The sequence below is a fragment of the Sus scrofa genome, chromosome 13 (assembly GCF_000003025.6).
Source record: "Sus scrofa isolate TJ Tabasco breed Duroc chromosome 13, Sscrofa11.1, whole genome shotgun sequence".
Taxonomy (NCBI): domain Eukaryota; kingdom Metazoa; phylum Chordata; class Mammalia; order Artiodactyla; family Suidae; genus Sus; species Sus scrofa.
Window position 1 is genome coordinate 123816244 of NC_010455.5, and position 26763 is coordinate 123843006.

Consider the following 26763-nt stretch of genomic DNA (forward strand, 5'->3'; position numbering starts at 1 on the left):
TGGCCCTAGAAAAGGCAAAAAGACAAAAAAAAAAAAAAAATAGATAGACTAAATGAGTGAATAAAGTTAATTGATCACACCATTACAAGAAAAAGGAAGTAGGGGCATGGATTGGAGAGCGGTAAGAAGCAGCTCTGAAACATAAAGGGCAAAATGTTGTCCACTTCCAGGAAAGGAGGTGAGCCTCTACTCTGGGGCAGGCAATCAGAGGGGCTGGGAGCAGCTGAGCAAGGTAGCAGTGCTTGTGTGAAGGATGTGGCGACCTGGGATCTGGCTCAGAGGAGGAGGTTAAGCAATGCGAAACATCAGCCTGATGTCCCCAGGCATCGAGTGGTAAGTATTCGTTGAACAAATGATGTTGAGGTTATTGCAGACAAATTTGGATTCCTGGACAGGGGAATCACAGTCAATTTGAGGACCACGCTTGTTTCTGAAGGGTGCTCTCCTTATCCCCCAAGCCATCAACTGGAGCAGCTCAAGCTCTCAACCCTGGGAAACAGGCCTGGATAAATTTCTAAAAAGGGAAAAGAACAACAAAACTCTAAACTAAAAATAGGTGATTTATTACTTGTCTGGGTAGGCCAGGCAGGAAGAATGGCTGCTGTCTCCTAAATAAGCCTAAATTCGAGTGTCTGCAGGCTGGCAGGTCCCTGGCCCCTATGTGTGCTCACTGGTGTGGCAGGCTGGTTCTTCCAGCCTTTGGGACAAGGCTGGGGTAGCCCTGGGATGGTTTCCCTATTCTTCCTGGAAAGCACAAGAAATCCTTCCTGTGTTTAGAAGCAGATTTTACAGTGGCCGACTTGAAACCAAACACCCTTTTAGGGGCCTTGTTTGCATCTCACACCACCAATAAGTGGAAAGAGCTGTTACAGTTAGTCTAAAACATTTCAGTATTTGTTGACAGTAGATGAGGGACTCCACCACCACCTTCTCGTTTCTCTGCCTACAATCTCCAGGCTGAGGGAGAGAAAAGCTTCCCTTCCGAGTTGCTCAGAGTAGAGGCTTGGGGATCCTAGAGAGGCACAGACAGGGGAGATGGGGTTCCACAGTGAATGGAACCACCACCTGTGGTCCAGGGAATGGGTTGGGTAGGGGTGAGAGTAGAGGTGATGGGGAAGTAGGGATACAGAAGGAGGTATACTCTGATATTAGAAGTGTTTCTAGAAATGTAAGCTATGAATGAAGTCAAATGTGCTGGATTTGATTCCTGCCTCTGCCACTGACTAGTTGTGTGAATTTGGGCAAGTCTCTTAATTTCTCTGGGCTTTAGTTTCCCCATCCTCACAAGGGGCTGCTGGAAGGGCTACAAAGTTAAAAGAGTAAAAAAGTGGGAGTTCCTGCAACAGTATCCCCTGCGTCTTGTAGTGATGGGATGCAGGTTCGACTCCAGGACCTGTGCAGTGGATTGGGGATCCTGTGTTGCCACCACTGCAGCTTGGGTTGAAACTACAGCTTGGATCTGATCCCTGGCCAGGAAACTCCATATACCTTGGGGCAGCCAAAAGGGGGGAAAAATAAAAAGAAAAAAAAAGGCTTAAAAATGCTCTACAGTCTTCGGCAGAGAGTACATGCTAGGTAAATAGTAGCTGCAATTATTACTGAGAATGATTTGTGCCCTTGCCTCCTTCATACAGCACCCTGAGTTCTGAGGTGCCCATGGAGTGTTCTGGGTCTCCCCATGACCTGCCATCCACTCGTGGCCTCCTGGACCACAGATTCACACTCACCACCCTCAGCCGTGGCGGGGGCGGGGGGGGGGGGGCGCCGCTGGTCCCTGCCAGCTCCCTTTACCCACCACTAGATGGCAGGACAAGTCTAGCATCTAGTATAAGAAAATGTTGCTCCAACCTTATCCAGGGGGATTTCTCCAGAGGCTCCCTTTGAGAACAAGGCTCCAGGAGACAGCTATATGGTGCAAATTACAGCCCTTCAGTCTCTCTCAGCCACCCTCTATGGCCATTTCAACTTACGTGTGCTGGACATCTTCCCTGTGCCTGGTACTGTGGGATTATGTGCCTTCTCTGTGCCTGGTTTGGGATTAAGGAAAGGAAAGGAAGAGTCGGGGGTATTATCCAAAAACTCCAGCACTGTCCTAACCCATGCAGTGGGAGGCCCTCAGGTCTAGGATGAGGTTTCTATGGAAAGGGGGCCTGAGGCCCCTGCACAGAGCTGGGCCCCCAGTGGGCGGAGACTGGATCTGGCTTGGCGCCTGCATCTGGCTTCTCCACCGCATCCTTTCTCCCACCCAGGGGACCCTTCCAACTCTGATGTCCCACCAAACTGTACAAGGGGCAGAGACAACTCCCCGAAAGGAAACCTGGGCACTGTTAGGAAAAGGAAGTGCCTGCTGGGCTAAGCAGTGTGCCCTCCAAAGTAGCTGTTCCCTGGCAATGGAATCAACTCCTGGACTCCTCTGAGAAGTGAACAGGAAGGCAAGAGCATAAACTTTAAAACACCCCAGAGTATAAGTTGTTAGCGCATTTCTGAAGGGCTACTCAGTTAACTGTTGCAAGAGGACTAAAAATGTGCACACCCTTTGACTTGGCAATACTTCTAGGAAGCTATTTTAAGTAAATGAACACAAATATAGATAAAATAAAATTTCCAGGATTTTATATGGAAGTGCTGTTCAGAATAAAAAAATAGAAATAAGCTAAATGTTCAGCATTAAAGGAATAGATAAATTATTAAATGCTTTTAAAATTCTCTTAAAATTTAAATTCTTTAAGACAAGAATTTGTAAATAACTTTACTGAAAAAAAGCTTACTATGTTTTCAATGAAAAATGTTGGATGTAAGGAGTTCCCTTGGTGGTGCAGTGGGTTGATAATACAGTTTTATCACTGCTGTGACACAGGTTCGATCCCTGGCCTGGGAATTTCCGCATGCCATGGTTGCGGCCAAAAAAAAAAAAAAAAAAATGTTGGTTGTAAAATAATGTTAATATAGCTTAGTTCCAATTGTGTAAAGTATAAAGTACATAGTTAAATATTGAGAGAAATACCACCAGAATGGTAAGAGTGGTTTTTATTGAATAATGAGATTTTGATTGGTTTCTACTTTCTCCTTTCAAGTTTCTCCTTTCCTCCAGTTTTCCATAATAAAAACATATTAATTAGATATTGAAATTTTATGTTACAAAGTTACTTTCTTTTTTTTTTGGCTTTTTTTGGGGGGGACCCTCACACCCGCAGCATATGGAGCTAGGGGTCCAATCTGAGATACAGCTGCTGGCCTATGCCATAGCCACAGCCAGGCCAGATCTGAGCTGTGTCTGTGACCTACACCACAGCTCACGGCAATGCCGCATCCCTAACCCACTGAGCAAGGCCAGAGATCGAACCCACAACCTCATGGTTCCCAGTCGGATTCGTTTCCTTTGCACCACAACAGGGACTCCCACAAAGTTACTTTCAAAGTTTAACAAATATCATAGACAATCTTAATTCTTTCTTATGTTATGACAGCGATAATAGTTGTTATTTATTATGTAGCAGTCACTATGATAGGAGCTATATGTATATACTTTCACTAAATCTTTGTACCAACACTCTAAACAACATTTTCTCCTCATTTTACTGATAAAGAAAGATACTTTGCCTGCTGTATAGCCCTGGGAACTGTATCTAGTCACTTATGATGGAGCATGATAATGTGAGAAAAAAGAATGTATATATGTATGTGTGACTGGGTCACCTTGCTGTACAGTAGAAAATTGACAGAACACTGTAAACCAGATATAATGGAAAAAAAATCATTAAAACAAACAAACAAAAAAGAAAGATACTTTGGAGAGTTTAGGTAATTTGCCCATAGGTGCCAGAGCCAGGATTTAAATTCATCTCTAAGTCTATGTCTGCAAAGTCTATGAGCTTTCCATCATATCAGAACCTTGATCAATGCAATTCTCAACTTATGAAAGGACTGGGTCATCACATGCATTTAGAGTTCAGTTGTTCGGAATTTGGGACCTATTTTTCTCATAGAAATACTGTAGAAATTCTAACCTGCAACATGGGAGAAGATCAACTCTCCAAAACTGGTGAAACCACATCTACTCGTATGCTGTGAAACCACAACTTTCCATAAGGTGTTTATTGCTAACCCTTCCTCCTAGATGCACACACAAGAGAAGAGTGAAACCAATGTTGGAGTGAGGACGAGGCGGTCCTTGGGGAAGTCATGAAGAGGGTATCCCCTAAGCCATGTGTGTGTAGAGAAAGAGAAAGCAGAGTCAAGGTGTGACCCTCGGCACAGGCAAAAGCCGAGAGGTCTGAATGGCTGATTGTGTGAAGGCATCCAGGATAGGGGTGGTGGGCTCAAAGGTGGAAGCCCAGCATGGAAACCCAGGGCGCCCCCAGGAGGTCTTGCGGGATATCAGATCCAAATGTTTCCAAGAGCCAGGCAGGTAAATGAAAGAAGCAGCCAGATGTAACACAATAGGGGACAGCGGGATCATGGCAAAGGGAGCCTACATGACCAACTACAGGCATTAAGAATAGAATTTAACATAAACACAGCATCACCAAACATCACTTGCATCAGCAGTTCCTAACAGGATAGTTTTCCAAACTTAGGGTTTAACACTGAATCTCCTGATTTTGTGGAAGCCTAGGTACACGGTGAGGCTGAAAGGACTGTGGGTAGAGGGCTTGCTCATGAGAGGAAGGAGCAATAATAAGACTTCAGGGTCCCCTGCTTTGGCAACAGGGACAATATTGGGCAAAGGCTGTGGGGGTCGGGGAGTTGGTGGCAGCAGCTACTCCTATTTGTATGTCATTTCAAATGGAGTATTCCCTCATTGCTTCTCACAAAAGTTTGGCCAGTGGGGAAGAGAAGGGAGAAAGGAACAAACATTTGCTGAGAGCTACACTGTTTTTTTCGTAATCTTTCCATTTAAGCCTTATTATCTCCCTGAAAAGTTGTACGTGGAAAAGACTAGCTAGATGTTTACCAAACCTGTTTCCCCATCTTCCCGGAGCACACAGCTGGACCGATTCGCTGCAGCCGTGTAGCTGTGATACAGACACGAACCTGGGAGTGGAAGTGATATGGGACATTTCTAGGCCTGGCAGAAAACTCTTCCACTTGCCACAGTCCAGTGTGGTCTTCCTCCTACCTTTGGATGGACTTCTACAAGCCTGGTGACCTTGAAAGCCATGCTTAGAAAATGGTGAGGTCAAAGAAAGGACACAGGCACCTAACTCCCCTGTTGGAGGAGAGCAGCCCATGGATTAGAAACACCTGCTCTGGACTTGCTGCAGATCAGGAATAAACTGCCATAAGGTTAGAGCCAATTAAATTTGAGTGTGTTTATCACAGCAGCTAGCAGCACTTGAATCAATATGGCTTCTTTCTTTCTTTCTTTCTTTCTTTCTTTCTTTCTTTCTTTCTTTCTTTCTTTCTTTCTTTCTCTTTCTTTCTTTCTTTCTTTCTTTCTTTCTTTCTTTCTTTCTTTCTTTCTTTCTTTCTTTCTTTCTTTCTTTCTTTCTTTCTTTCTTTCTTTCTTTCTTTCTTTCTTTCTTTCTTTCTTTCTTTCTTTCTTTCTTTCTTTCTTTTCTCTCTATGGCTGCAACCATAGCGTATGGAAACTCCACAGCTGCTGGCCTACACCACAGCCACAGCCACACAGGATCCAAGCTGCATCTGTGAGCTACACTACAGCTCATGGCAACATCGGATCCTTAACCCACAGATCGAGGCCAGGGATTGAACCCGTGTTCTCATGGATACTAGTCAGATTCGTTTCTGCTGAGCCACAACGGGAACTCCCAATATGGCATTTTTAATGCCCATTTTCTAGAGATGCAAACTAAGACTCAGAGAAATCAAGTATGGCCACACAATTGAAAATGAAAGAATTTGAACCCAGGTTTATCCAGCTCCCAAGCCCAGGTTCTTTCTACAACATATTGCTTCCAAGAAATGCTGTAGTCCTAGTTTGTGATTTTGCATCTTATTTTAACCAACCCACCCATCCCCAAATCTGATGGGTGCCTCCAGAATGCAAGCAAGTAGGAAGAAAGATTGACGTGTTGGGGGGTGCTGACTCACCAAGATCTTGTCCCAGCATCAAGTCACAGACAGGGAGAGGCGCAGGCAACTCCGAGGTCTTCCTCCCAAGAGCCAGGTGGGGCTGCTGGCAGAGCAGAGGGGGCCTGACAGTCCTGGGGAGGTTTTTCTATTCCCAATAGCACTCTTCCTGGTCCCCTGGTTCATTAACATCTGTGTCCCTCCAATTTGGGCTCTGGCTTGAACTCTGTGAACTGCTCAAAGAGGCTCTTGCTACCTCTTTGTTCAAACGGACAATGGTTGCAGTAACAAAGAGGAAAATCAGATGCAGGTGAAAGTTTATTTTTAACATTTCCAAGGCCACATGGGGATTCGACATGAAAATCAGAGCCCTCACTTCCGCCCACTCTCTCCAAAAGTGGCTTGGGTGCTTTTAGCTGGCTGGGACTCCAACATACTTGGATCTTTTCCAAGCAAGTGCACCATTGATGAGGTAGACAGTTCAGTCTTTTTGGGGCCTTTGTTTGGCCAGAAATAGACATTTTGTTTGGAGATGGTGTTCACCTTGGGTTGACAGAATGGGATAAGCTTAGGAAGGAAGGCATGTGGCTCTGGCCCCCCAAATATGTGCGGTTTCTTTGCTTGTTAGAATGTGGAGCCTGGAAACGTGTGTACTAAAGTGAAAATTCTTGGGAATTATTAGGTGAAAAGCTCCCTTTGGAGTGGCCCCCTCGATCAGCCCTCCTCAGTCTCTCCTCCAGTTGTCTGCAGACAGCAGAGGCTGCAAGTTCCCTGGGAAAACAGCAAGGTCCACCAGGAGCAGGCCTTTGCGACTGCCTTCCTTTTGCAGAGTACTTGACCAGGCTCTCTCTCCATCATATCATCTCGGGAGGTACAGTCTTTATCAGCTGTGTTTGATCAATGAGGGAACCAGCTCCGAGAGGTAGAAAGTCAGCCCCTGCATTTCAGAGCACACACCTGAGATTATTTGACTCCAAACCCACACACCTGAGGTGACTTAATCTATGGCAAAGAAGGCAAGAATATACAATGACTAAAAAGACAGTCTCGTCAGCAAGTGGTGTTGGGAAAGCTGGACAGCTATATGTAAAGCAATGAAGTTAGAACACGCTCTCACGCCATATACAAAAATCTACTCAAAATGGTTTGAAGATCAAAATATAAGACATGATACCATAAAACTCTTGGGAGAGAACGTGGGCAAGAGGTTCTCTGACATAAATCATAGCACTATTTTCTCAGATTGGTCACCCACGGCAAAAGAAATAAAAACAATAATAAACAAATGGGACCTACTCAAAAACTTTGGTACAGCAAAGGAAATCATCGACAAAAAGAAAAGACAACCTACAGAATGGGAGAAAATATTTGCAAATGATGCAACTGACAAGAGGTTAGTATCCAAAATATACAAATAATTCATATAACTCAATATCAAAAAACAAACAATCCAATCAAAAAATAGGCAAAAGATTAAACAGACATTTCTCTAAAGAAGACAAATAGGTGGCCAACAGGCACATGAAAATATGCTCAATATTGCTAATTATTAGAGAAATGTAAATTAAAACCACAATGCGGTATCACCTCACACCAGTCAGAATGGCCATTATCAAAAAGTGTACAAACAATGAATGCTAGAGAGGGTGTGAGAAAAGAGAACCCTCCTGCACTTTTGGTGGGAATGTAAATTGGTGTAGGCTTTATGGGCAACAGTATGGAGGTTCCTTAAAATGCTGAAAATAGAGTTACCATATGATCCAGCAATCCCACTCCTGGGAATATACCTGGAAAATATGAAAATTCTAATTGGAAAAGATGCATGCACTGCAATGTTCATAGCAATACCATTTACAGCAGCCAATTGATGGAAGCAGCCTAAGTACCCGCCAACAGAGGACTGGATAAGGAAGATGTGGTACGTATATATACATATATATAAACAAATATATACATATATATATATATATAAAAATATACAGTGGAATATTAATCAGCCTTAAAAAAGAATGAAATAATGCCATTTACAGCAACATGGATGGATCCAGAGGATTTCATACCAAGTGAAGTAAGTCAGACAGAGAATGACAAATACCATATCATATCACCATACCATATCATATCATTTTTTAGATATGGTATGGTATATCAATCAATAGATATCAATCAATATATAACATCAATACCATACCATACCATATCATATCATTTTTTAGATATGTGGAATCTAAAAAATAATACAAATGAGCCTATACACAAAACAGAAACAGACTCACAGAAACTTATGGTTACCAAAAGGGCAAGGGGGGAGGCTAAATTAGGAGTATGGGATTAATAGATACAAACTACTATACATAAAATAGATAAACAACAAGGACCCACTGTATAGCACAGGGAACTATATCCAATATTCTGTAGTAACTTATAATGGAAAATAATCTGAAAAAAAAACCTGAATCACTTTGCTGCACACTTGAAACTAACAAAATATGGTAAATCAACTACACTTCAGTGAAAAAGGAGATTATTTGACTCCAAAGCCAATTTTTGTCCATTGTCTCATAATGAAGATGAGTATTAGTTTTCTTTTCCCTAATTCTCTACCTAGGGGGAGGCAGAAACATGAAGAAACGTCTCTGTGCTTTTGCTTTCTTGAGAGCCCCAGCAGCTAGTTTTCCTGCAGAAATGAAGAAAGGAGAAGTTGTGGGTTCACAGTAGCCATGATTGTAATAAAATATTTCAAGAAAACAAAAAAGGAGTTCCTGTCCTGGCTCAGCAGCAACAAACCTGACTAGTATCCATGAGGATGCTGTTTGGATCCCTGGCCTCACTCAGTAGGTTAAGGATCTGGTGCTGCTATGAGCTGTGGTGTAGGTTGCAGACGCAGCTTGGGTCTGGCATTGCTATGAACTTCCATACGCCACAGGTGCAGCCCTTAAAAAATGACCCAAAGAAAAAGAGAAAAAAGAAAAAAAGAAAACAAAAGAAAAATGAAATGGCTTGTTCTTTTGGGGCTTCACTTTAGGCAAAATTGGCTTTCTGTTACAAAATGGCTTTCCTTCCTGATGTAATTCTCCCATTGGCACTTGGGCAAAGTGTGGATCGAGGAAGAGGGGAGTGAGTGGTCCCAAGAGCTAAGGGCTGCCTTTCTTCTTTTAGAACACTAGGTGCTTATGCCTTATTCTTGCTTGTATTTTATTTATGTTTTTCTTTGTAAAGCAGGGAAAAGGGGGGGTGACCGCCCAAGCGAAGGGAAGAGCAAGGATGGGCAGTGGGAGGAGGCAGAGTGAAAGACTGTGTCTGTGCAGAGCCAAAGGTTGGCTTAAAGCCAGCTCTAGCACACTGCCCAAGGCAAAACTGACAGGTTAGGAATGATATTACCTCCAAGACCATATTGCCCTGTACCTGCTGCCTGTCTCCTCTGACTGTCAGTCTCACCTGCCTCTTGGTGCTTGCCCCTTTCCCAGGGAAGAGGTGCTCACTGAAGTTTATCAAGTTGGTTCTTCCCAAATCCCCATCTCCAGTCAGCACCTCTCACCCCATACTGCCCCGTATTCCTCCATTTTCATCACCAGCAATTTTATGAAGCTCAGCAAGGGCACAGTCACTGCCAAATCTTCTCACAAGACAATTTCTCCTTTCTTTCCATTTTAATTGTTTTAATTAATTTTTTTTTTTTTTTGGGCATATGGAAGTTCCCAGGCTAGGGGTCCAGTTGGAGCTACAGCTGCCGGCCTACATCACAGCCACAGCAACGTGGGACCCGAGCCACATCTGCAATCTACACCACAGTTCACAGCAACACCAGATCCTTAACCCACTGAGCAGGGCCAGGGATCAAACCTGCATCCTCATGGATACTAGTCAGATTCGCTTCTGCTGAGCCACGATGGGAACTCCCTCTTTCTTTCCATTTTTAAATGGTCATTATCAGTGTCCAAGAGGCCAAGATTGGAGTCAACAATGACATTTCCTTTCCCTTGAACTCTCATAGTCTATCCTTCACAAAGTCTTATCTATCTGTCCCTTCTTCCATATGTCTATTGCATTTCTCAATTTTTTTTTTTTTTAATCCTTCTGTCCCCATCCTAAGCAACATCTTGCATCTGCCTCTTGGCTGGTCTCCGTATAGGCTTTTTCCTCTTCAAGCTATCATCCCACATCCATTTATAATTCATTTATCACAAGAATATTTATTGAGCACCTACTAAGTGCCAGACAATGAATTGGACAAAAGATGTACTAGTGAAAAGAGAGACATGGTTTTACTCACTGGGGAGTTGGGAAGGCAGGTAACTTTTGGGCAATAACAGTCCCTTGGGGTGAGTGCGGTGCGGGAGGAAGCATGAGCTGCTAGAAGTCCTCAGGGTGGGGGGTGGCATGCAGTCCAGATGGCGAAAGGTGATAGGGAGGCTTGCACACTCTTGCCAGACTCAGCATCATCAAATAACACTTATTCTGTTTTAACTACAACTGAACTTTTGCTCCTTTGGATTTGCAATGGGCTGAATGTGTCCTCCCTGCCCCTGCCCAGCTCATATGTAGAAACCCTGACCCCCTCCCCCCAAGGTGCTATTGTTGCAAGGTGGGATATTTGGGAGGTGATGAGGTCATGAGGGTGAAGCCCTCAGGCATGGGATTAGTGCCCTTATAAAAGAGACCCCAGAAAAAACAAAAACAAGCCAAAAACCAAAAAGAGACCCCAGAAAGCTCTCTTGCCCTCTTTCTACTATGTGAGAACACAAGGAGAAAACAGCAGTCACCACCTGGAAGAGGGTCCTCCCCAGAACCTGACCCTGATGGCGCCCTGATCTCAGACTTCCAGGCTCCAGAACTATGAGGAATAAATGTCTGTGGTTTAGAAGCCACGCAGTCCGTGGTACGTTGTTAGAGCAACCCAAGCAGACTAAGACAAGGTTCAAACTTGGCAACCTGAAATGCTATGCCCTCCCTCTTCAGCTCAGCCTTATCCCCGGACTCTCTGATGGCAGAAGTAGTAGCGGCAGCAGCAGTCATAACAATAGCAGTACTGGCAAAACTTCATTATGATTTTATATGCCTCAGGCCATCTTCATCATGCTTCTTCCAAATTCATGGTCAGAGCATTCTCTGTGAAGGAGGCACCATTGCTATCACCACTTACAGGGAAGGAAACTGAGGCATGGGTGGGCTAAGGGCAGGAGCTGGAGTCAAATTCCAGTGTTGTGGCTCCCGGCCTGACCCATGACCACAAAACCACTGCATGTCAGTGCAGCTTTCTACCGACACTGACACAATAAATTCTCCCCGGGAAGCCTTCCCCTGGTCCTCCCTCCCCTTCTCTTTCTTATTAAACCCCTTACCTTTCACAGAGCATCCTTCTATGGAAAAAGAGCTGACTCTGGACTCAGTCCCATGTTCAAGTCCCAGTTCCCAGCTGTCAGACTCTTTCTTCTCCCTGACTCTCAGTTCCCCTGTCTCTACTTGGGAATTTTATGGTCCTCCTCATGGGGTCTTTCTGAGTATGACTTGAGAATAATGTATGTGAGTGTATTTTGAAAACTACAACCCATGGAGTTCCTGTCGTGGCTCAGTAGTAATGAACCCGACTAGTATCTGTGAGGATGTGGGTTGGATCCCTGGCCTCACGCAGTGGGTTAAGGATCCGATGTTGCCGTGAGCTGTGGTGTAGGTCGCAGACACGTCTTGGATCCCATGTTTCTGTGGCCACACAGTGTACTCAAGCAGCAACAGCTCCGATTCGACCCTTAGCCTGGGAATTTCCATATGCCTCGGGGGCTGGGGTGGGGCTAAAAAGACAAAAAGAAAACTCTAGAGCCCTATGCAAATGAAAGGGAATCAATATAATTTTAAATTCACATTTCCCAGCGTAAAAACATTTCTATACAGCCTGTGCTGTATATAAACAGCATTTGTTTTTATACCCTCGCACATGATCTCACCTTTCCAAACCTCAGCTCCTTCGTCTGTGAAATGGGCATAATACCATCAGCCTTATTGGACGATTGTGGGGATTAAATGTAATAGTGTTTTTAAAGGACTAGGCACTCAAGAGTGTGCACTGCATGTCTCTCAAACCTTGATTTTTCTCCAGCTGCTGAGGCTAAATTATCCTTGTCTTTCACTAGAAAAAGGCTGTCCAGAATCGTGCCTTCTCTCTCCCTCCATCCTTTTAAGAAATGAATGGCACCTGTCTTCTTGGAACTTCTGATTTACTGCAGCATCAACAGTGGAACATTTATTTACCAAAGAAAAATAGTCTTCATGCTCCTTTTGACCATGTCACCCACAGGCACTGCCACCAGCCGCCCCAAGCCCGTTCTGAAGCGGCAAAACATTCTGCAGGCACAGCAGTGCTCTGTGACCCTCCAAGTGCTTGTTCAGCTGAAATTACTTGTGTCTGGCACAGACCTTCTCTTTTGATTTTGGCAGAACTTCAGGGAGTGAAAAAGCTGGGTGAGTGTTAGGGCTGGGATTAGAATTTGAGACTCAACAGATCATACTGTTAACACTTCTCCTCTTTGCTAACTTGATGAAGTTCAAGAAAAGCTTTCTGGGGAACGACACCAATTCATTTGCCAGAAGCTGAGATGGGCCAAGGACGATGTAGTCAGCATTTGGAATCTCCTTGCCTTAGAAGCTAACAGCCAAGGAGGGAAGAAGGATGCTGGGGAGCTAGGAGCCGGTGGTGGGGAGCTGAGGGCTTGGAAGGATTTGGGATGCTGAACAGGCTTGGCTCCTGTACTCCCACCCCCATAACATCTCTTAAGCCATCCCTACCTTTCCTTCTCTAGCGCAGCGCCTGACCTGGCCCTCATCATCCTTAGCGACAATAGCAATACTTTCTAATACACCTCCTCACCCTAAACATGGCTGCTAGTTTTCATTCTTCGGCTTAATAACCCTCAAGGCTCTTCAGTGCTTATCAAACAAAAGCCTCACCTTTCGGTGAGTGCTCAAGGCCTCCCTCCCCCCAAGCAGGCTGCAAACTACCATCTGTCCTCATGTCACCCCTCATCCTCCACCAAGCCTCTGACACCAGCCGGGGAGACATGTGCTCGCCCACCCACTTGCCAGTGCATTCCAGCCTTCCAGCCTTTGAGCCTTTGCCCAGGCTGGTCCCTCTGCCTGGACTGCTCTACGCTAGTTCCCATCTTCGCCTGGATTCATCCTCAGTCTCTAGGGCCCAGTTCAGGGATGGCTCCTTCTGCGAAGCCTTCGTCAGCTCCTCTGGGCAGAGCTGGTGCCACCTCGTTTCTACTCCAAGGGACTGTGTACTGCACGTGTTCGTGTGTGCCACTAGGTGACCTTGGGGATAGGATAAGCCTTATTTATGTCTCCCTGATCCCTACCTAGTGCCTTGGTTGGTGTATGCTACTTTATTTGAATTTTTGAAAGCTGGAAGGACAAACTCCCACAATGCCAGGGAGGAGCCAGAGTAGTAGACTGAGTTGTTGCTGTATCAGGCTCGCTGATTCTGCCTTCCCTTCTCTCCAGAGAGGTGCAGCGGACGGGGTAAACATCTTCTACTTTACCCTGGGCAACTGCTCCCTGAGATGTAGCTCTGAGAAAGTGTCCCAACCAGCAGGTACCTCAGCCCATCTAAGCTGATGGAAGTAATCCCCATTATGTGGCAGACCCTGTCTTGGACTCTGGGGACATGCATATGACTGTGACTCTGTCCCTGCCATGGAGGCCCTCAAAGATAGTGGGGAAAAGACATACACATAATTTTAAGACAAGGCGGAAGCTTGATGGGGCACTCAGTCCAGCCTGGGAACATCAGGGTAAACTTTTTCAAGGAGATGATAACCTGAACAAACAATAAAGAATGTATAGGAGCTAGCCAGGCAAAGATGGTGAGGCTAAACAACACAGCCTCAAGCTACCAATGAGCATTCAGGACTGAAAGATTATTGATGGGGTGGGGGGAGGGGGTGAGATGAAGAAAAAGAGAGAGATGGATAGAGAGGATGATGGCGTTTGAGCTGAACATTGAAGGCTGAGAGCTCTGAATAGGATAGAGGTCAGAGGACAATCTGGGCAGAGGAACAGTTTGGGCAAAGGCATGGGGCAGTGATACAACTTGCTCCAAGGGGGTCAACTCCAAGACGGTTATCACTGGGGTCTGGATCATGGGGATATGGGGAGAGATGGGCTGAAGAGAGACAAGGATCCAGGTCACAAGAGGGTCTAAAAGGTGAGACTAGTATATCCTGATGATCTCCTGCTAACAAGTAGGGTCTGCAGAGCTGGGACACAGGGGGCCTTGGGCTCAGTCCACACTAATATCAACTAGCAAAACTGCAGCAGGTTCATCAGTTCTGCTCTCATCCTCTCAGTTCCTATTGGTATGGTTAAGCTTGCCCATCTCCTAGCAGTAGAGGTAGTAATTAAAGCAACCCAGGGCCCCAGGGTGCTAAGATGCTGAGGACAAAGCATGCTGTTCTGCGCTCTGGAAGACAGTCACCTCAAGGTCAGGCCCCTGAAAGAAGAAGCTGAGTGCTCCTTTCTAGGCTAATGTGTTTTTAGAAAGTTAAGTTCTGCAGGTGCTGGGCATTTTAGGTGGGTGAGGACATATTGAAAATCAAGAGGCCCCTAGTCTCCTGCAAACAGGCTGCAGGAGTCTTAGGTCAGAGCCCAAAGGAGAAGGCTGTGAGATTCCTTGGTGTCCAAGAGAGATCAAGCTTGTCCCAGTAATTCTCTCTGCTCTGAGCTTCAGGCTCTGTCAGAATGCAGCTCCGCTGGAAAGTGGGAATCCTGATGGGAATCCTGGGAAACAACAGGAGTCTGGCTAAATGGAAAAAACTACTTTCTTTAGGTGCATGGCCATCCTCGTGTCCTCAACCTCAAGTTTAACATTTGGCCCTCGTGCAAATTATATAAGCAGGGTCTCTTAGCTGCAAAATAAACAGCTCTGTGTAAACGTCTGCATTTCAGGGTCTACTTTGGGTGGGAGTGGGGCAGTGAGGTGGGTGAAACTGGCCTCTACAGTTCCTCCAACTGGAACCTACAAGTTGACCTCTTAGTCATAACCCACATTGCTGCTTCCCTTGGGACAAAAACCTGCACATCTCTGCTGATGACTCAGGAGGTTCTTGGCCTTGCATTGGTACCTGCTCAGGGAAGAGAGAGAGGCTCACGTAGCTATGCTGAGCTCTGGGATTCTATCAGAAGTGCTTATGAAGGCAGCCTGAAGCCCATCTGAGAAACTCTGCTTCGATACCTACTGTATGCCAGGCACTAATGTGGCTACCAGGGCCACCGCTGCAGACCAGAGCCACTTTCCGCTCTCACATGATCTAACTGCAGCAGGAAGAGTGGGAAGAGGACTTATGAGTTAGGACACTTCTGTTTATAAGTGGTAAAAATTCTGCTTCCATACAGCTTAAGCAAAGACAGTAGGCACAACAGGGGCCAGGGGCTCAGGGGCCAGTTTTTCTCTTTCTGGGTTGACTCTCAGGTAGGCTTTACCCTTGTGGTTGCCAGATGGTTCCTAGCAGCTCCTGGGGCTACCAATCTGGCTCCTCTCTAATAGGAAATAGAAGAAGTTTCTTTACTAGGATTATGAGCAAAAGCCTCATGATGCATCACTGGCTGAAACAGGAAACATGCTCGTTTCTCAACCCATCATAGGTAGGGGAGAAGAAATGGCATGCTGATGAGCTTTGGTCTAGGTTATCTGCTCCATCTTCTGAGGCAAGGGTAGGACCCCAGCCGAAGCCATAGGCTTGTAATTTGCAGAGGGGGATAGGGTTATGGTTATTTTAAGGGCGAATGGAAACTGCTGACAAAAAATGAGGTACTCCAAGGTAGACTAAGATAACAGCTAGGGCTCTGATTAGAATGAACAGCAACCCAAGGCAAGCAAAGCAAAAAGCAAACCCAAAACCAAACCTAATAACAATTGGAAGTATATTGCGGTGGGTGGACGGTCGCAGGATCAAAAGAAGAATTGAACAACAAATTTCCAGAAGGATAATTCCTGGGTTCTTTGGAGATCTTTGTGTCATGACTCCATGACACAGCCTGAGTCTCTGCTGGTTATACTCACCGCCTTTGCCTAATTCCTTGTATTACATCCTTTAATGTTCTACCCCAATGATTCGTCTATTCCAATCATGATATTCCAAGTAGTAAGGGCAGAGTGATGGAAAAAACCCAGGTCTTTGATGAAATTGTTCATTAGTTGTAACCGCCAGTCCTAGGGCCCACCTTATCTAAGGTTGTGTGAGACAATTTAAAAAAAAATTATTTTGTTCATAGTTTGAGTTCAATGTCCACTACATTCATCTAAAAGTATCCAAATTACTACAGGCTCAGACAAACACCTTTGGGACTCTGTATTTCATCTGGGTTTTTCTCTAAGGCTGGCTATATTCCATTCCAGGAAGGTTCCACACATACATCTTAACGGTTCCATGTTTGAAAAATAATAGGGGAGGGTTCCAGTTGGTCTGGCATGAACAGCTGGTCTGCCCTTTGGACCAGCTATGTGCCAGGGACATGATATAGTGTGAACGGTACAGCTTGGGTGAATAGTCTCTAGTCTTGGATTAATTAACATTGTGCAGAGGCTGAGGCAGGAATAGAAGAGACATGGCTCCTGGGGGTGGGTATCCTGTTGTATCTGCCTCTGCTCCTACAATGTTTCTCAAAGTGTAGGTCCCCACAATAGCAGTATGTGCATCCCAGGGAAATTGTCATAAATGCAAAAGCTTAGACTTCACACAGATTTCCTGAATCAGAAACTTGGGGTGGGGCCCAGCAATGAACACCAGGTGTTCTTTATGTACACAAAGATTTGAGAATTACTGGGCCACAGTCATGATCAACTAAAACCAATGCAATGGTGGTTCAAAGAAGAAGCAATAATGTCTAATTAGAAGATGGGGGAAGCCTTAATAGGAAGTCTTTTGAGATCAATTTTGAAGATTGATTAGATTGCTTGAAATGAATATAAGTTCATGTATAATTCTGTAACTACAATAAAAATTTTTAAAAATCCTGGGGTTCTTGTGTGGCTTGGTGGTAATGAACCCGACTAGTATCCATGAGGATGTGGGTTCAATCCCTGGCTCTGCTCAGTGGGTTAAGGATCCAAGGTTGCTGTGAATTTTGGTGTAGGTCACAGACAAGTCTTGGATATGGAGTTGCTGTGGCTCTGGCATAGGCTGGCAGCTGCAGCTCTGATTTGACTCCTAGCTTGGGAACTTCCATACGCTGTGGATGTGACCCTAAAAGGAAAAGAAAAGAAAAAAAAAGAACTAAAAAAATCCTTTACCCGAACAAATCAACTGTTTGCTTTTACCTATGGTCTTTTTCATCCTTGGTCTATGAGCAAACATACATATTTTTTGTACACAGATAAAATTTTATTACTTTTTTCACTTAACAGTTTTATTCCAAATGCACTCTGGCTTCTATTATATAAACATTTTGACCATTTACAATGACTTTGAGGTTTAGAAAAACCTTAGAAGTTATCCATGCATTCACCCTAACCCAATCGTTATGATTCTTCTAGTTTTTTTCCCCCATGGAAATTATGTATATAATTAAGATCCTAGCAGATATATATTATACATATATACTTTCCACTATAGCACAAGCACTCATCTTCATTATTGAACAGTTGCATTATGTATGAGAGGCCAGCGAAGAAATTTATCATTACTTATTTAACCAATTCCTATTATTAAAAGTTTGGTTGTTTCTAGTTTCTGCTGTGATAAATATCTCTAAATACGAAGTGCTTTCTCCCACATTTTGAGTTATTTCCTTAGAATAGATTCCCAGAAATGGAATTACAGGGTCATAGGATACAAACTCTTTTACGGTTCTTGATGCATTTTGCCAAATTTCTTTTAAAAGGTTTATACCAATTTCCACTGCCACCAGCAATGTGTGACAGTGCCAGTTTTCCCATATCCTTGGCAGCTCTGGGCATTTTAATTAAAGAAAAAAATTTTTTTTGCCAGTTTAATAGGGGAAGAACTTTATGTGGTTTTAATTTGCATTTTTATTACTTTACCTAACATTACTTAATAAATGTTTCCCATGTTGTTTCAATGTTCTTCATAAGCTCTCTTATGGTCACAAAGCCTTTCTGTGGTTGAGAGTTGATGAGTGAATATAAGGATAGCGCTTTCCAGTTAGTGACCACCATGAGCCATAGCAGAGGGTCACGAAAGCTTCCGCATAGGCTGTCAGGAGCTGAACTCATTGTTCTCAGCACCCTCCTCCCTCTGGGCTCCCCATCTTAGTGAATACCACCACCAGCCATCAGGTCACTCAAGCCAAAGCCTGAATGTCATTGTCAACTTCTCCTTGTGTTACCAAACCACACTTGGGTCTGCTCGCCCACTCCACAGTCAAGCCAAACTACTGACACGAGGTTGCGATGAAGGAAAGTGCAGCGTTTATTGCTGGACACTGAACAAGGAGTCCAAGGCAGCTATTACACAGAATACCCAGATTCCCTGATGGGTTTAGAGAAAGCATTTTAATTTGATTAAATTATTTAATTTTGGCCACGCCAGCGGCATGTGGAAGTTCCCAAGTCAGAGTGACCCAAGCCACGGCAGTGACAACACCAGATCCGAAACCTGCTGTACCACAAGAGAACTCCCTCAGCAAAGCATTTTTTTTTTTTTCTTTTTAGTGCCACACTGGGGGCACATGGAGATTCCCAGGTTAGGGGTCTAATCTGAGCTATAGCTGCTGGCCTACATCAGAGGCTCAACAATGCCAAATCCCAGTCCCGCTGGCAACCCACAACACAGCTCATGACAATGCCGAATTCTTAACCCACTGAGTGAAGTCAGGGATCAAACCTGAAACCTCATGGTTACTAGTCGGATTTGTTTCCACTGCGCGCTACAACGGGAGCTCCAGCAAAGCATTTTTAAAGGCCTGGTGAGGGAAGGGAGTTCCAGGGTATGTGATCAGCTCCTGCATGGATTGGTTGATAGTGAGGTAACTGGGTGATGTCACAAGGGTTAACATTTTTAATTCTCAGGCTCCAGTAGGTCTAGGGGCCATGTGCTCATGGTCATTAAGTAGTTAATGTCTTCCATTTGGAGGGTGTTTTAGCATCTGTAAAACAGCTCAGGAAATGTGCATCAGATACTATGGTCTAGGTACTTCAGAGAGGAGCCAAAGCAGAGGATATGTTGGTGGTGGGGTTACAACTGCCCTTCATCACCTACACTCAATCAATAACCAAGTCCCCTAAATTGCTCTGGGAACTCTACTAGTTCAGGCCATATTATCTCTTTTTGAAACTATTGCAGAAGCCTCCTCATAGGTCTTGTTTTCCTGTAAACCATGTTCCACAGTGCAGGCAAAACTACCTTTTTTTTTGTTTTTGCTTTTTAGGGCTGGACCTGTGGCACATGGAAATTCCCAGGTTCCCAGGCTAGGGGTGAATTGGAGCTACAGCTGCCAGCCTGTACCACTGCCACAGCAACGAGTGATCCAAGCTGCACAGCTCATAGCAACAACGGATCCTTAACCCACTGAGAAAGGCCAGGGATTAAAACCGCATCCTCATGGATGTTAACCAGAGTTCTCATGAATATTAATCCTTATGGGTGTTAATCAGGTTCATTATCGGCTGAACTACGAAGGGAATTCCAAAACTATCTTTCTTTTTTTGTCTTTTTAGGGCTGCACCTGGGGCATATGGAGGTTCCCAGGCTAGGGGTCGAATCTGAGCTACAGCTGCCAGCCTACACCACAGCTACAGCAATGACGGATATGAGCCCCATCTTCGACCTATACCATGGCTCACGGCAACACTGGATCCTTAACCCACTGAGCAAGGCCAGGGATCGAACCTGCAACCTCATGGTTCCTCGTCGGATTTGTCTCCACTGTGCTATGACGGGGACTCCCAAAACTATCTTTCTTGTACCCAAATATAATTCAACTTCCCCTTACTTTGGGGATGAAGTCCCCAAATCCCTTAGTCCATTTTCCAAGCTCACCATTATCTGAGCCCTGCCCTACTCTTTCCCAGGTGGTGCCATCAAAAGGTTGTGTGCTTGTCTTTCCCCCTGAGCTGTAAGTGGCCATGCCTCAGACATTTGAGGACCATAACCGCATTCTCAAAACGGCTGTCTGGGGCTTGGATTGAAAGATGGGAAGTGGTACCTGGTTCATGTGAGTGGTCTTACCGACATGCCCTGTATCCAGACCAACCATTAGGATGGCGCTTTACCCTGGAGCAGAGTAGCTTCAAGACTGGTTCATAAAGTATTTATTATTGGTTCAGGATGGAGCGATTACAGGAATAGAAACTAGGCATTTAGAAAATGTTATAAAAATTTGATAGAGTAATTTTATGTTTAGAATCTAATAATTTAAAAAATGTTTGTGTTTTGTGCGTCTTTAAAAAATTTCATTTGTCCATTCATGGAATTTCATTGTATTTTAAAATTATTGGGGAGTTCCTGTTGTGACTCAGAGGGTTAAGAACCCGACTAGTATCCATGAGGATGTGGGTTCCATCCCTGGCCTTGCTCAGTGGATGGAACTGATGTTGCTGTGAGCTGTGGTGTAGGTCACAGATATGGCTTGGATCCCACATTGCTGTAGTTGTGGCTGGCAGCTGCAGCTCTGATTAGATCCCTAGCCTGGGAACTTCCATATGGCAAGTGTGTAGCCCCAAAAAGAAAAAAAAATTAATTATTGGTCTACAGTGTCATGGATTGGAAATTTGAAAATAAAAGCTCTTTGACCACAGATAGTGTGACTCGCAGTCTCTTGGAAAAGTTCAGTCTGAAATAATCTTTCCATAAGTTTGTTAATGCACTTTCTGGAGTAAAGAGATATTTGAAAGCCCAGCTGGGAGAGTGTGTTTCAAAGATTGAAGAAAATCACAAAGAGAAAGAAATCACAACTTTAATTTATATCTTAACTTCGTGATTTTCATAGAGAAACTGGTTAAAATAGAAAGTTCTGGCTTCTACCATCAAGTCAAAATGTAACAGCCCTGGATATACTGAACAGGAGGGTAACTTGGAACACTTAAGAGGGGGAATCAGTTTCAAGCAGTTCCTCATTTTCCTGGTCTGTAAGATGAGGGGGTGGGATGAAAAAAATCTTCAACATTCCTTTCAGCTCTAAGACCGTGTACTTTCATAATTCAATGCTTGACTATCTAGTTTAAAACTTTTAAAACAAAGGTACCTGCTGGTATGCGACATGGGGTAACAAGAAGGCTTGAAAAAAGGAGAGGAGTAATCATTATTCAATCATCATTGTACATTCTACAGACTCAACAACTTTTTCGTGGAAGAAGCTGCCAAACAGTGAATCATTTAACAGAGACCTGGGTTTTCTACCACTAACTGGCTGTGTGACTGAGGACAGGTAACTTCACCTCTTAATGCCCTCTGCTTTATAATGAGGAGACAGGACTGTTGCCAGCACCTCTAAAGTGTCAAGGAGTCCCACAGGGGAACAGGGGAGAAGGGGGGGGCCAGGCAGGTTGGGTGCTCCTTGGGGTTTTCCCCACCCTCAGCCAGAACAGCTCCTGTTTTAGAGATCAGGTCTTTGCATAAGACTATTAGAAGAAATACTTCGCTGCTATAAAAGGTTTGGAAAAACAATCAGGCTATATGATCGCCAATGTCCCTTTTAGCTTTATGTCTGCCTATAGGCATTGTCTCATGTAGTGGCCAATGCCTGACTTGCAGTCATAATGTCCAGCTGGAGGGGTTGAAAACTCCAGAGTATTGGAGACAGGCAAGCTGTGTAAGTGAAAGAAGGCTGGGCGTCAGCTCAATAGGGAGCTGCAGGGACAATGATGAACTAGAAAGTGCATGCCTTGTCTAAAGGGCAACTTAGAAATTTAGCTCCTGGATCCCTTTGTAGTTCATGAGCAGGAAGATTGGGTGTTTACACGCTTGTGTGACATGTGCCTCCCTCAAATCTTTACGACTGTCGGCACATTACCCGTCTGAAGTGAGGAGAAAAAAAAAAAAAAAAAGAAAAGAAATTTAGCTCCTTCCCATTGCTGCCATGTGGAATGAGGGCACTGCTCTAGGGCCTGCGCATCTAATTTTATTCTGGGAGCTAAACGTGACTATCTACCTCCAGACTCACCTGAATTTCCTAGAATTTTTCTATGCTACATAAGTACCACACATGAACGCCAGGCTGGTATGCCTAATCATCTTCCCAATTGTTTGGCACTGTATTTGGCACATGGTAGCTAGACTCTGGATTTTAGCTGTCAATATTATCATCAGCGTCATATTACCTAATAACGATGTAGCAGACTTGGATCTGTTAAAAACTGCAATTGAATTCTCACATGATTATACAATTTTGAGCTATTCAAGTTTAATTTCTTTGAAAGCCAGATCATAAAATGGGAGCATTTTCGAATATTACTGATGAGCGGAAAAAGGAAATAAATGATGCCTCCCATGAATTTGATTCATGTCCAAGTTGGGTCCTATGCCACGTTGCCAAGTGTGGCCCTTCAGCGTCAACAAAGCTCACAATGAAAGGCAGTGGGTGTCCAGCACTACTGCACACTTGGATAAATATGCTCTGTGTGTTACAGTCAGACCTATTCCACACAGTCATACTCAGTTGTCCACATTGTTGACTTCTCTCTCCGTCACATATTACCATGGCTGTAAAAGAAGTTATCACCTCTCCAGAACAAGGCCTCTTCCTTGCTTTTTTCTCCAAAAAGTCTTAGGTTGTCCTTCAAGTTTATCAATTTACTTTTTCCAGATAAACTTGCTGGCTCATTTGGAGCATAAATATTTACAGCCTGATTTCAGAGGCTGCAGTGAAACCCTGCCCAGGCAATCAGGGTTCCATCCATGGTAAAAAAAAAAAAGTCATAAAACAAAACATAAAAAAAAAAAAAAATGTTCTTTGGCTATGCCTGCCTCATGTGGAAATTCCCGGGCCAGGGATTAAACCTGATTGCCACAGTAACCACCCGAGCAGCTGCAGTGACAACAAGGGATATTTAACCCGCTGCAGCATAAGGGAACTCCAAGAAAAATTTTTAAAATCTCCTCTGAGTTCTAGCAGCCTACCAAAATTATTGTCTTTTCTCTGCATTCTTTCATACATATTTGTACATTGCTAAGTAAATTGGATAATCATGACTTTATCGAATTTGTTGGCGGCTGGTGAAAGGGTAGGTGGTTACAAAAATGAGCAGGACATTGTTTTCACCCTTAAAGGGAGGAAGACAGAGAGGTAAAAAAGAATCTTAAAATGGAATAAATCAGGCAGAGGATGACAAGAGTGGGAGGTGGCTAGGAAGAAAGAAGCATAAAAGAGAAGGGCTCATTAACTCTGACTATGGAATTATCTAAAGTTTCCTAAGCCATTTTGAAACTTGTTCTAGCTGAGGGTTTTTGCTGCTGGAGTCCCAACTGGATCTGGAGGCTAGAGTTAGTATTGTGTACACTGTTGTGTTTTCCTTTTATTAAATTTTATATTAAGAAGTAAACCATTTCTCATGTTACTACAGAGACTTTATAATTAACTTTTTGGTGATCTACTAAAACATCCCCCCTATATTAGGAATGTATTTTATATCCAGTGTATCCCTAATATAAATAGCAGTGACAATAATATATAATACTAATATAAATAACAGTGACAAACATCTGTATACATATAATTTTTTTCCTTCATTATAATTACTCCCTTAGGATAAATTCTGTGGAATTGAGCGCCTTGGTTTTAACAACATAATTATTATTTTGACTTGTGTCACATTGCCCAATTGTTTTCTTAGAGGTTTGTATAAATTTACATTGCTACTAGCTTCGATTTTTCTGTAGAGTTCTGAGAACTGGATTTTATAAGTTTTTGGTTTTTATTGCCTTAATTTTTGTGCTTTGAAGACTAATAAAATAGAGGCTCTTTTAAAACTGCTGTTTCAGGAGTTCCCAATTGTGGTGCAGCAGAAATGAATCCCACTAGGAAGCGTGAGGTTGCAGGTTCATCCTTGGCCTCGCTCAATGGGTCAAGGATCCAGCGTTGCAGTGAGCTGTGGTGTAGGTCCCAGACGTGGCTCAGATCTTCCGGCAGCTACAGCTCAGATTAGACCCCTAGCCTGGGAACCTCCATATGCCATGGGGTGCAGCCCTAAAAAGACAAAAAAAAAAAAACCCCAAACAACCAAAGCTGCTGTGTCATTACTTTTGTTGTTGTTGTGTTAATTGCCTATTTTTGTCCCTTACTGTTTGTCTAATGGGGTTGAGGTGATGTTCTGATGCATATTTAACCCACTTTTATTTAGTATAAATAATAGCACTTTGTAAACATTCTTTTTACAAAACGGTTGTACTGGCCAGCTGTTTTCCTTTTTAAACCTTAATTTAACTGAGTTTGTGCCAAATTTACGTCCATGTACTTTGGTTCTGTCTCATTCTGGCACCTATCAGGTTGCGCAGCAATTATTGGTTTACTTACATTCTCTCGCTGTCCTATTGAAGGACAAGCTTCTTTGTATGTGCGGAGCACCTTACCATAGAATCTGTTACATAGTATATGCTCAACATTACTTGTTGAGGTTTGGAAGAAAAAGGACATTTGAGTGAAAGAATTAAGTGAGGGAATGCTGGATAGTGATTCTGCCATTTTGAATTTTCAGAACCAGAGGGAGCCCCTCGTGTTCCTCCCTGGGTCAGGAAGACATAGGGAAAACCTCTGGCTGACCCTGTGGGGAAGCCTATCTGCTAGAGAGCAGGTCTTCCTGTCTCCCCTGGGGCTGCACCCAAGGCTCAGGTCCTACTTGGAGAGCCCTTGGGGGTCTGGTTGGGGAGCTACTTTCCTTTGGCGCCGCTTTCTGGGGAAAAGTTCCAGTGTTTGGATTTTATTAGCCAATAAAATTAAGGGAAAAATGCTGGAAAAAAAATCACAGCACACTGTTGTTACTCTTGTGAATGAATAGCATAACTCGCAGCTAGACTATTAATGTCTAAATGGATTTTCTGTGCTCCAAGCCAAAACACATTTCATAAAGCTACACAGAGGTGGAGCGTATCCCAGTTAATAAAAACAGTCGTGGGTGAAGGATGCATGGTCTGACGGAAGGGGAGGTGATTGATGCTAGGTTGCTGGGATTGCTAAATTTAACTGTGATTTTATTTATTTTTAAAGAAAAATAAAACAGTTTATTAAATGGTTGAACTTCAGCGTTATTGTAAACTCTAACTCAGAAAGGGAATTTATTAAGCGAGTGTTTGGAGATACAAATATGCAAGATGGAATTTTATGAGGTATCTTGAATAATTTTCGACATTGTATTATCAGTTTAATCTAATTCTAGTTTGTTCCTAGTCATAGTAGGGATGTTTCTTTTTAAACCACATTTATTTGTTGGAGTAATATCCCTCCCAGAATTGATGTCCAGCCCTAGAATTTTAGTCCCTACTTGGAAACAAAAATAAACAACTCAGTGGATCCTGACAGCTGTGGCTACCTTAGCTGAAAGAATGGTTTCTGTGATCCTCTTCCTCCACAATGTTTTGTGATGATGTATTTCAAAGTTTAATTTCTTTAGAGCCTCTACCATAGTTGGACAGAGAAGAAAAGAAAGAACCAAGTCACTGTACTGAAAGCTTAACTACCCAGCATTTGGATCTGAAAAAGGAAACTTTTAATTCTATTCTTAGATATCTTCTCCATCCAACAGATTTCATTAGTGGGGATTGGTGGCTGGTAGCTGGAGATCACTTGAAATTGCTACCACCTCTTCCAACAAGGCTATTTGTAAAAATGGCTAGGAAACAGGTGGCATGGGATGTAAACTGCTCCGTGGAAGTAGTTAGATCTTATGTTTTAACACACCTTTTCCATTTTCACATGTGTGAAGGTATAGGTATGATGTAGAAAAGTGATAAAATATTAAAAATAAGTCAATGTGTATATGGAAATGTGAACAGTGGGTTATGGGATTGGGATTGATATTTATTTGTTGTTGTTCTCTTGTATTTTTTCTACAACAAGCTTGCACTTTTTTCTACCAACTTTTTTTTTCTTTCCCGGCCACACCTGTAGCATGCAAACGGTCCCAGGCTAGGGACTGAACCCCATGCAACAGCTATAACCAAAGCCACAGCAGTGACAACATCACATCCTTAACTGGCTGAGCCAGGAGGGAACTCCAAGCCTGTACTTTTTCTTTCTTTCTTTTTTTTTTTTTTCTTTTTTTCCACATCCACGGCATATGGAAGTTCCTGGGCCAAGGATCAAATCCTAATTGCAGCTGTGACCTATGCCACAGGTGTGGCAATGCTGGATCCTTACCCACTGTGCTGGGCTGGGAATCAAACCCATGCCACTGCAGAGACAACACTGGGTTCTTAATGTGCTGTACCACAGTGGAAACTCCAGCCAGCAGTTTTTAATAGAAGGAAAAAATGAGGTACTTTTCCTTTTCTTATTTTTTTTTATTTTGGAAATTTTTAAACAAATATAAACATAGCAAGGCTAGGTTAGTAAACCTAGACCATCATCTAGAGTTGTGAACCAGGTTTCAGACATGCGTGGGACACACGAGCCCTTATCTTCTTCCTCTTTTTCTTTTTGGACTGGGAATTTCCATCCCATGCCCATTCCACCATTTTATTTTGGGAGCAGATAACTTATTTTCTGGCTTCATAGGTCCACAGTAGAGAGGAATTTTGCTCCAGAAGGGAGGTATCATATCCCGAGTCTCACCCATAAATGATTAGA

The 26763-nt window shown here is 43.6% G+C and overlaps 1 protein-coding gene across 2 annotated transcripts in view; it reads left to right on the plus strand.

The window, feature by feature from the left end:
• LOC110256379 (nmrA-like family domain-containing protein 1) overlaps nucleotides 1-21430 on the plus strand; it is a 35034-nt gene extending 13604 nt beyond the window's left edge. The window contains exon 4 of one of the 2 annotated variants that reach the window (XM_021070002.1): nucleotides 21315-21430. In XM_021070002.1, the coding sequence (XP_020925661.1) occupies nucleotides 21315-21415 (101 nt within the window). In that variant the 3' untranslated portion in view covers nucleotides 21416-21430. Of the gene's footprint in view, nucleotides 1-170; nucleotides 3242-21314 lie in introns of those variants that run through there. The other variant, XM_021070000.1, reaches the window with a different exon arrangement.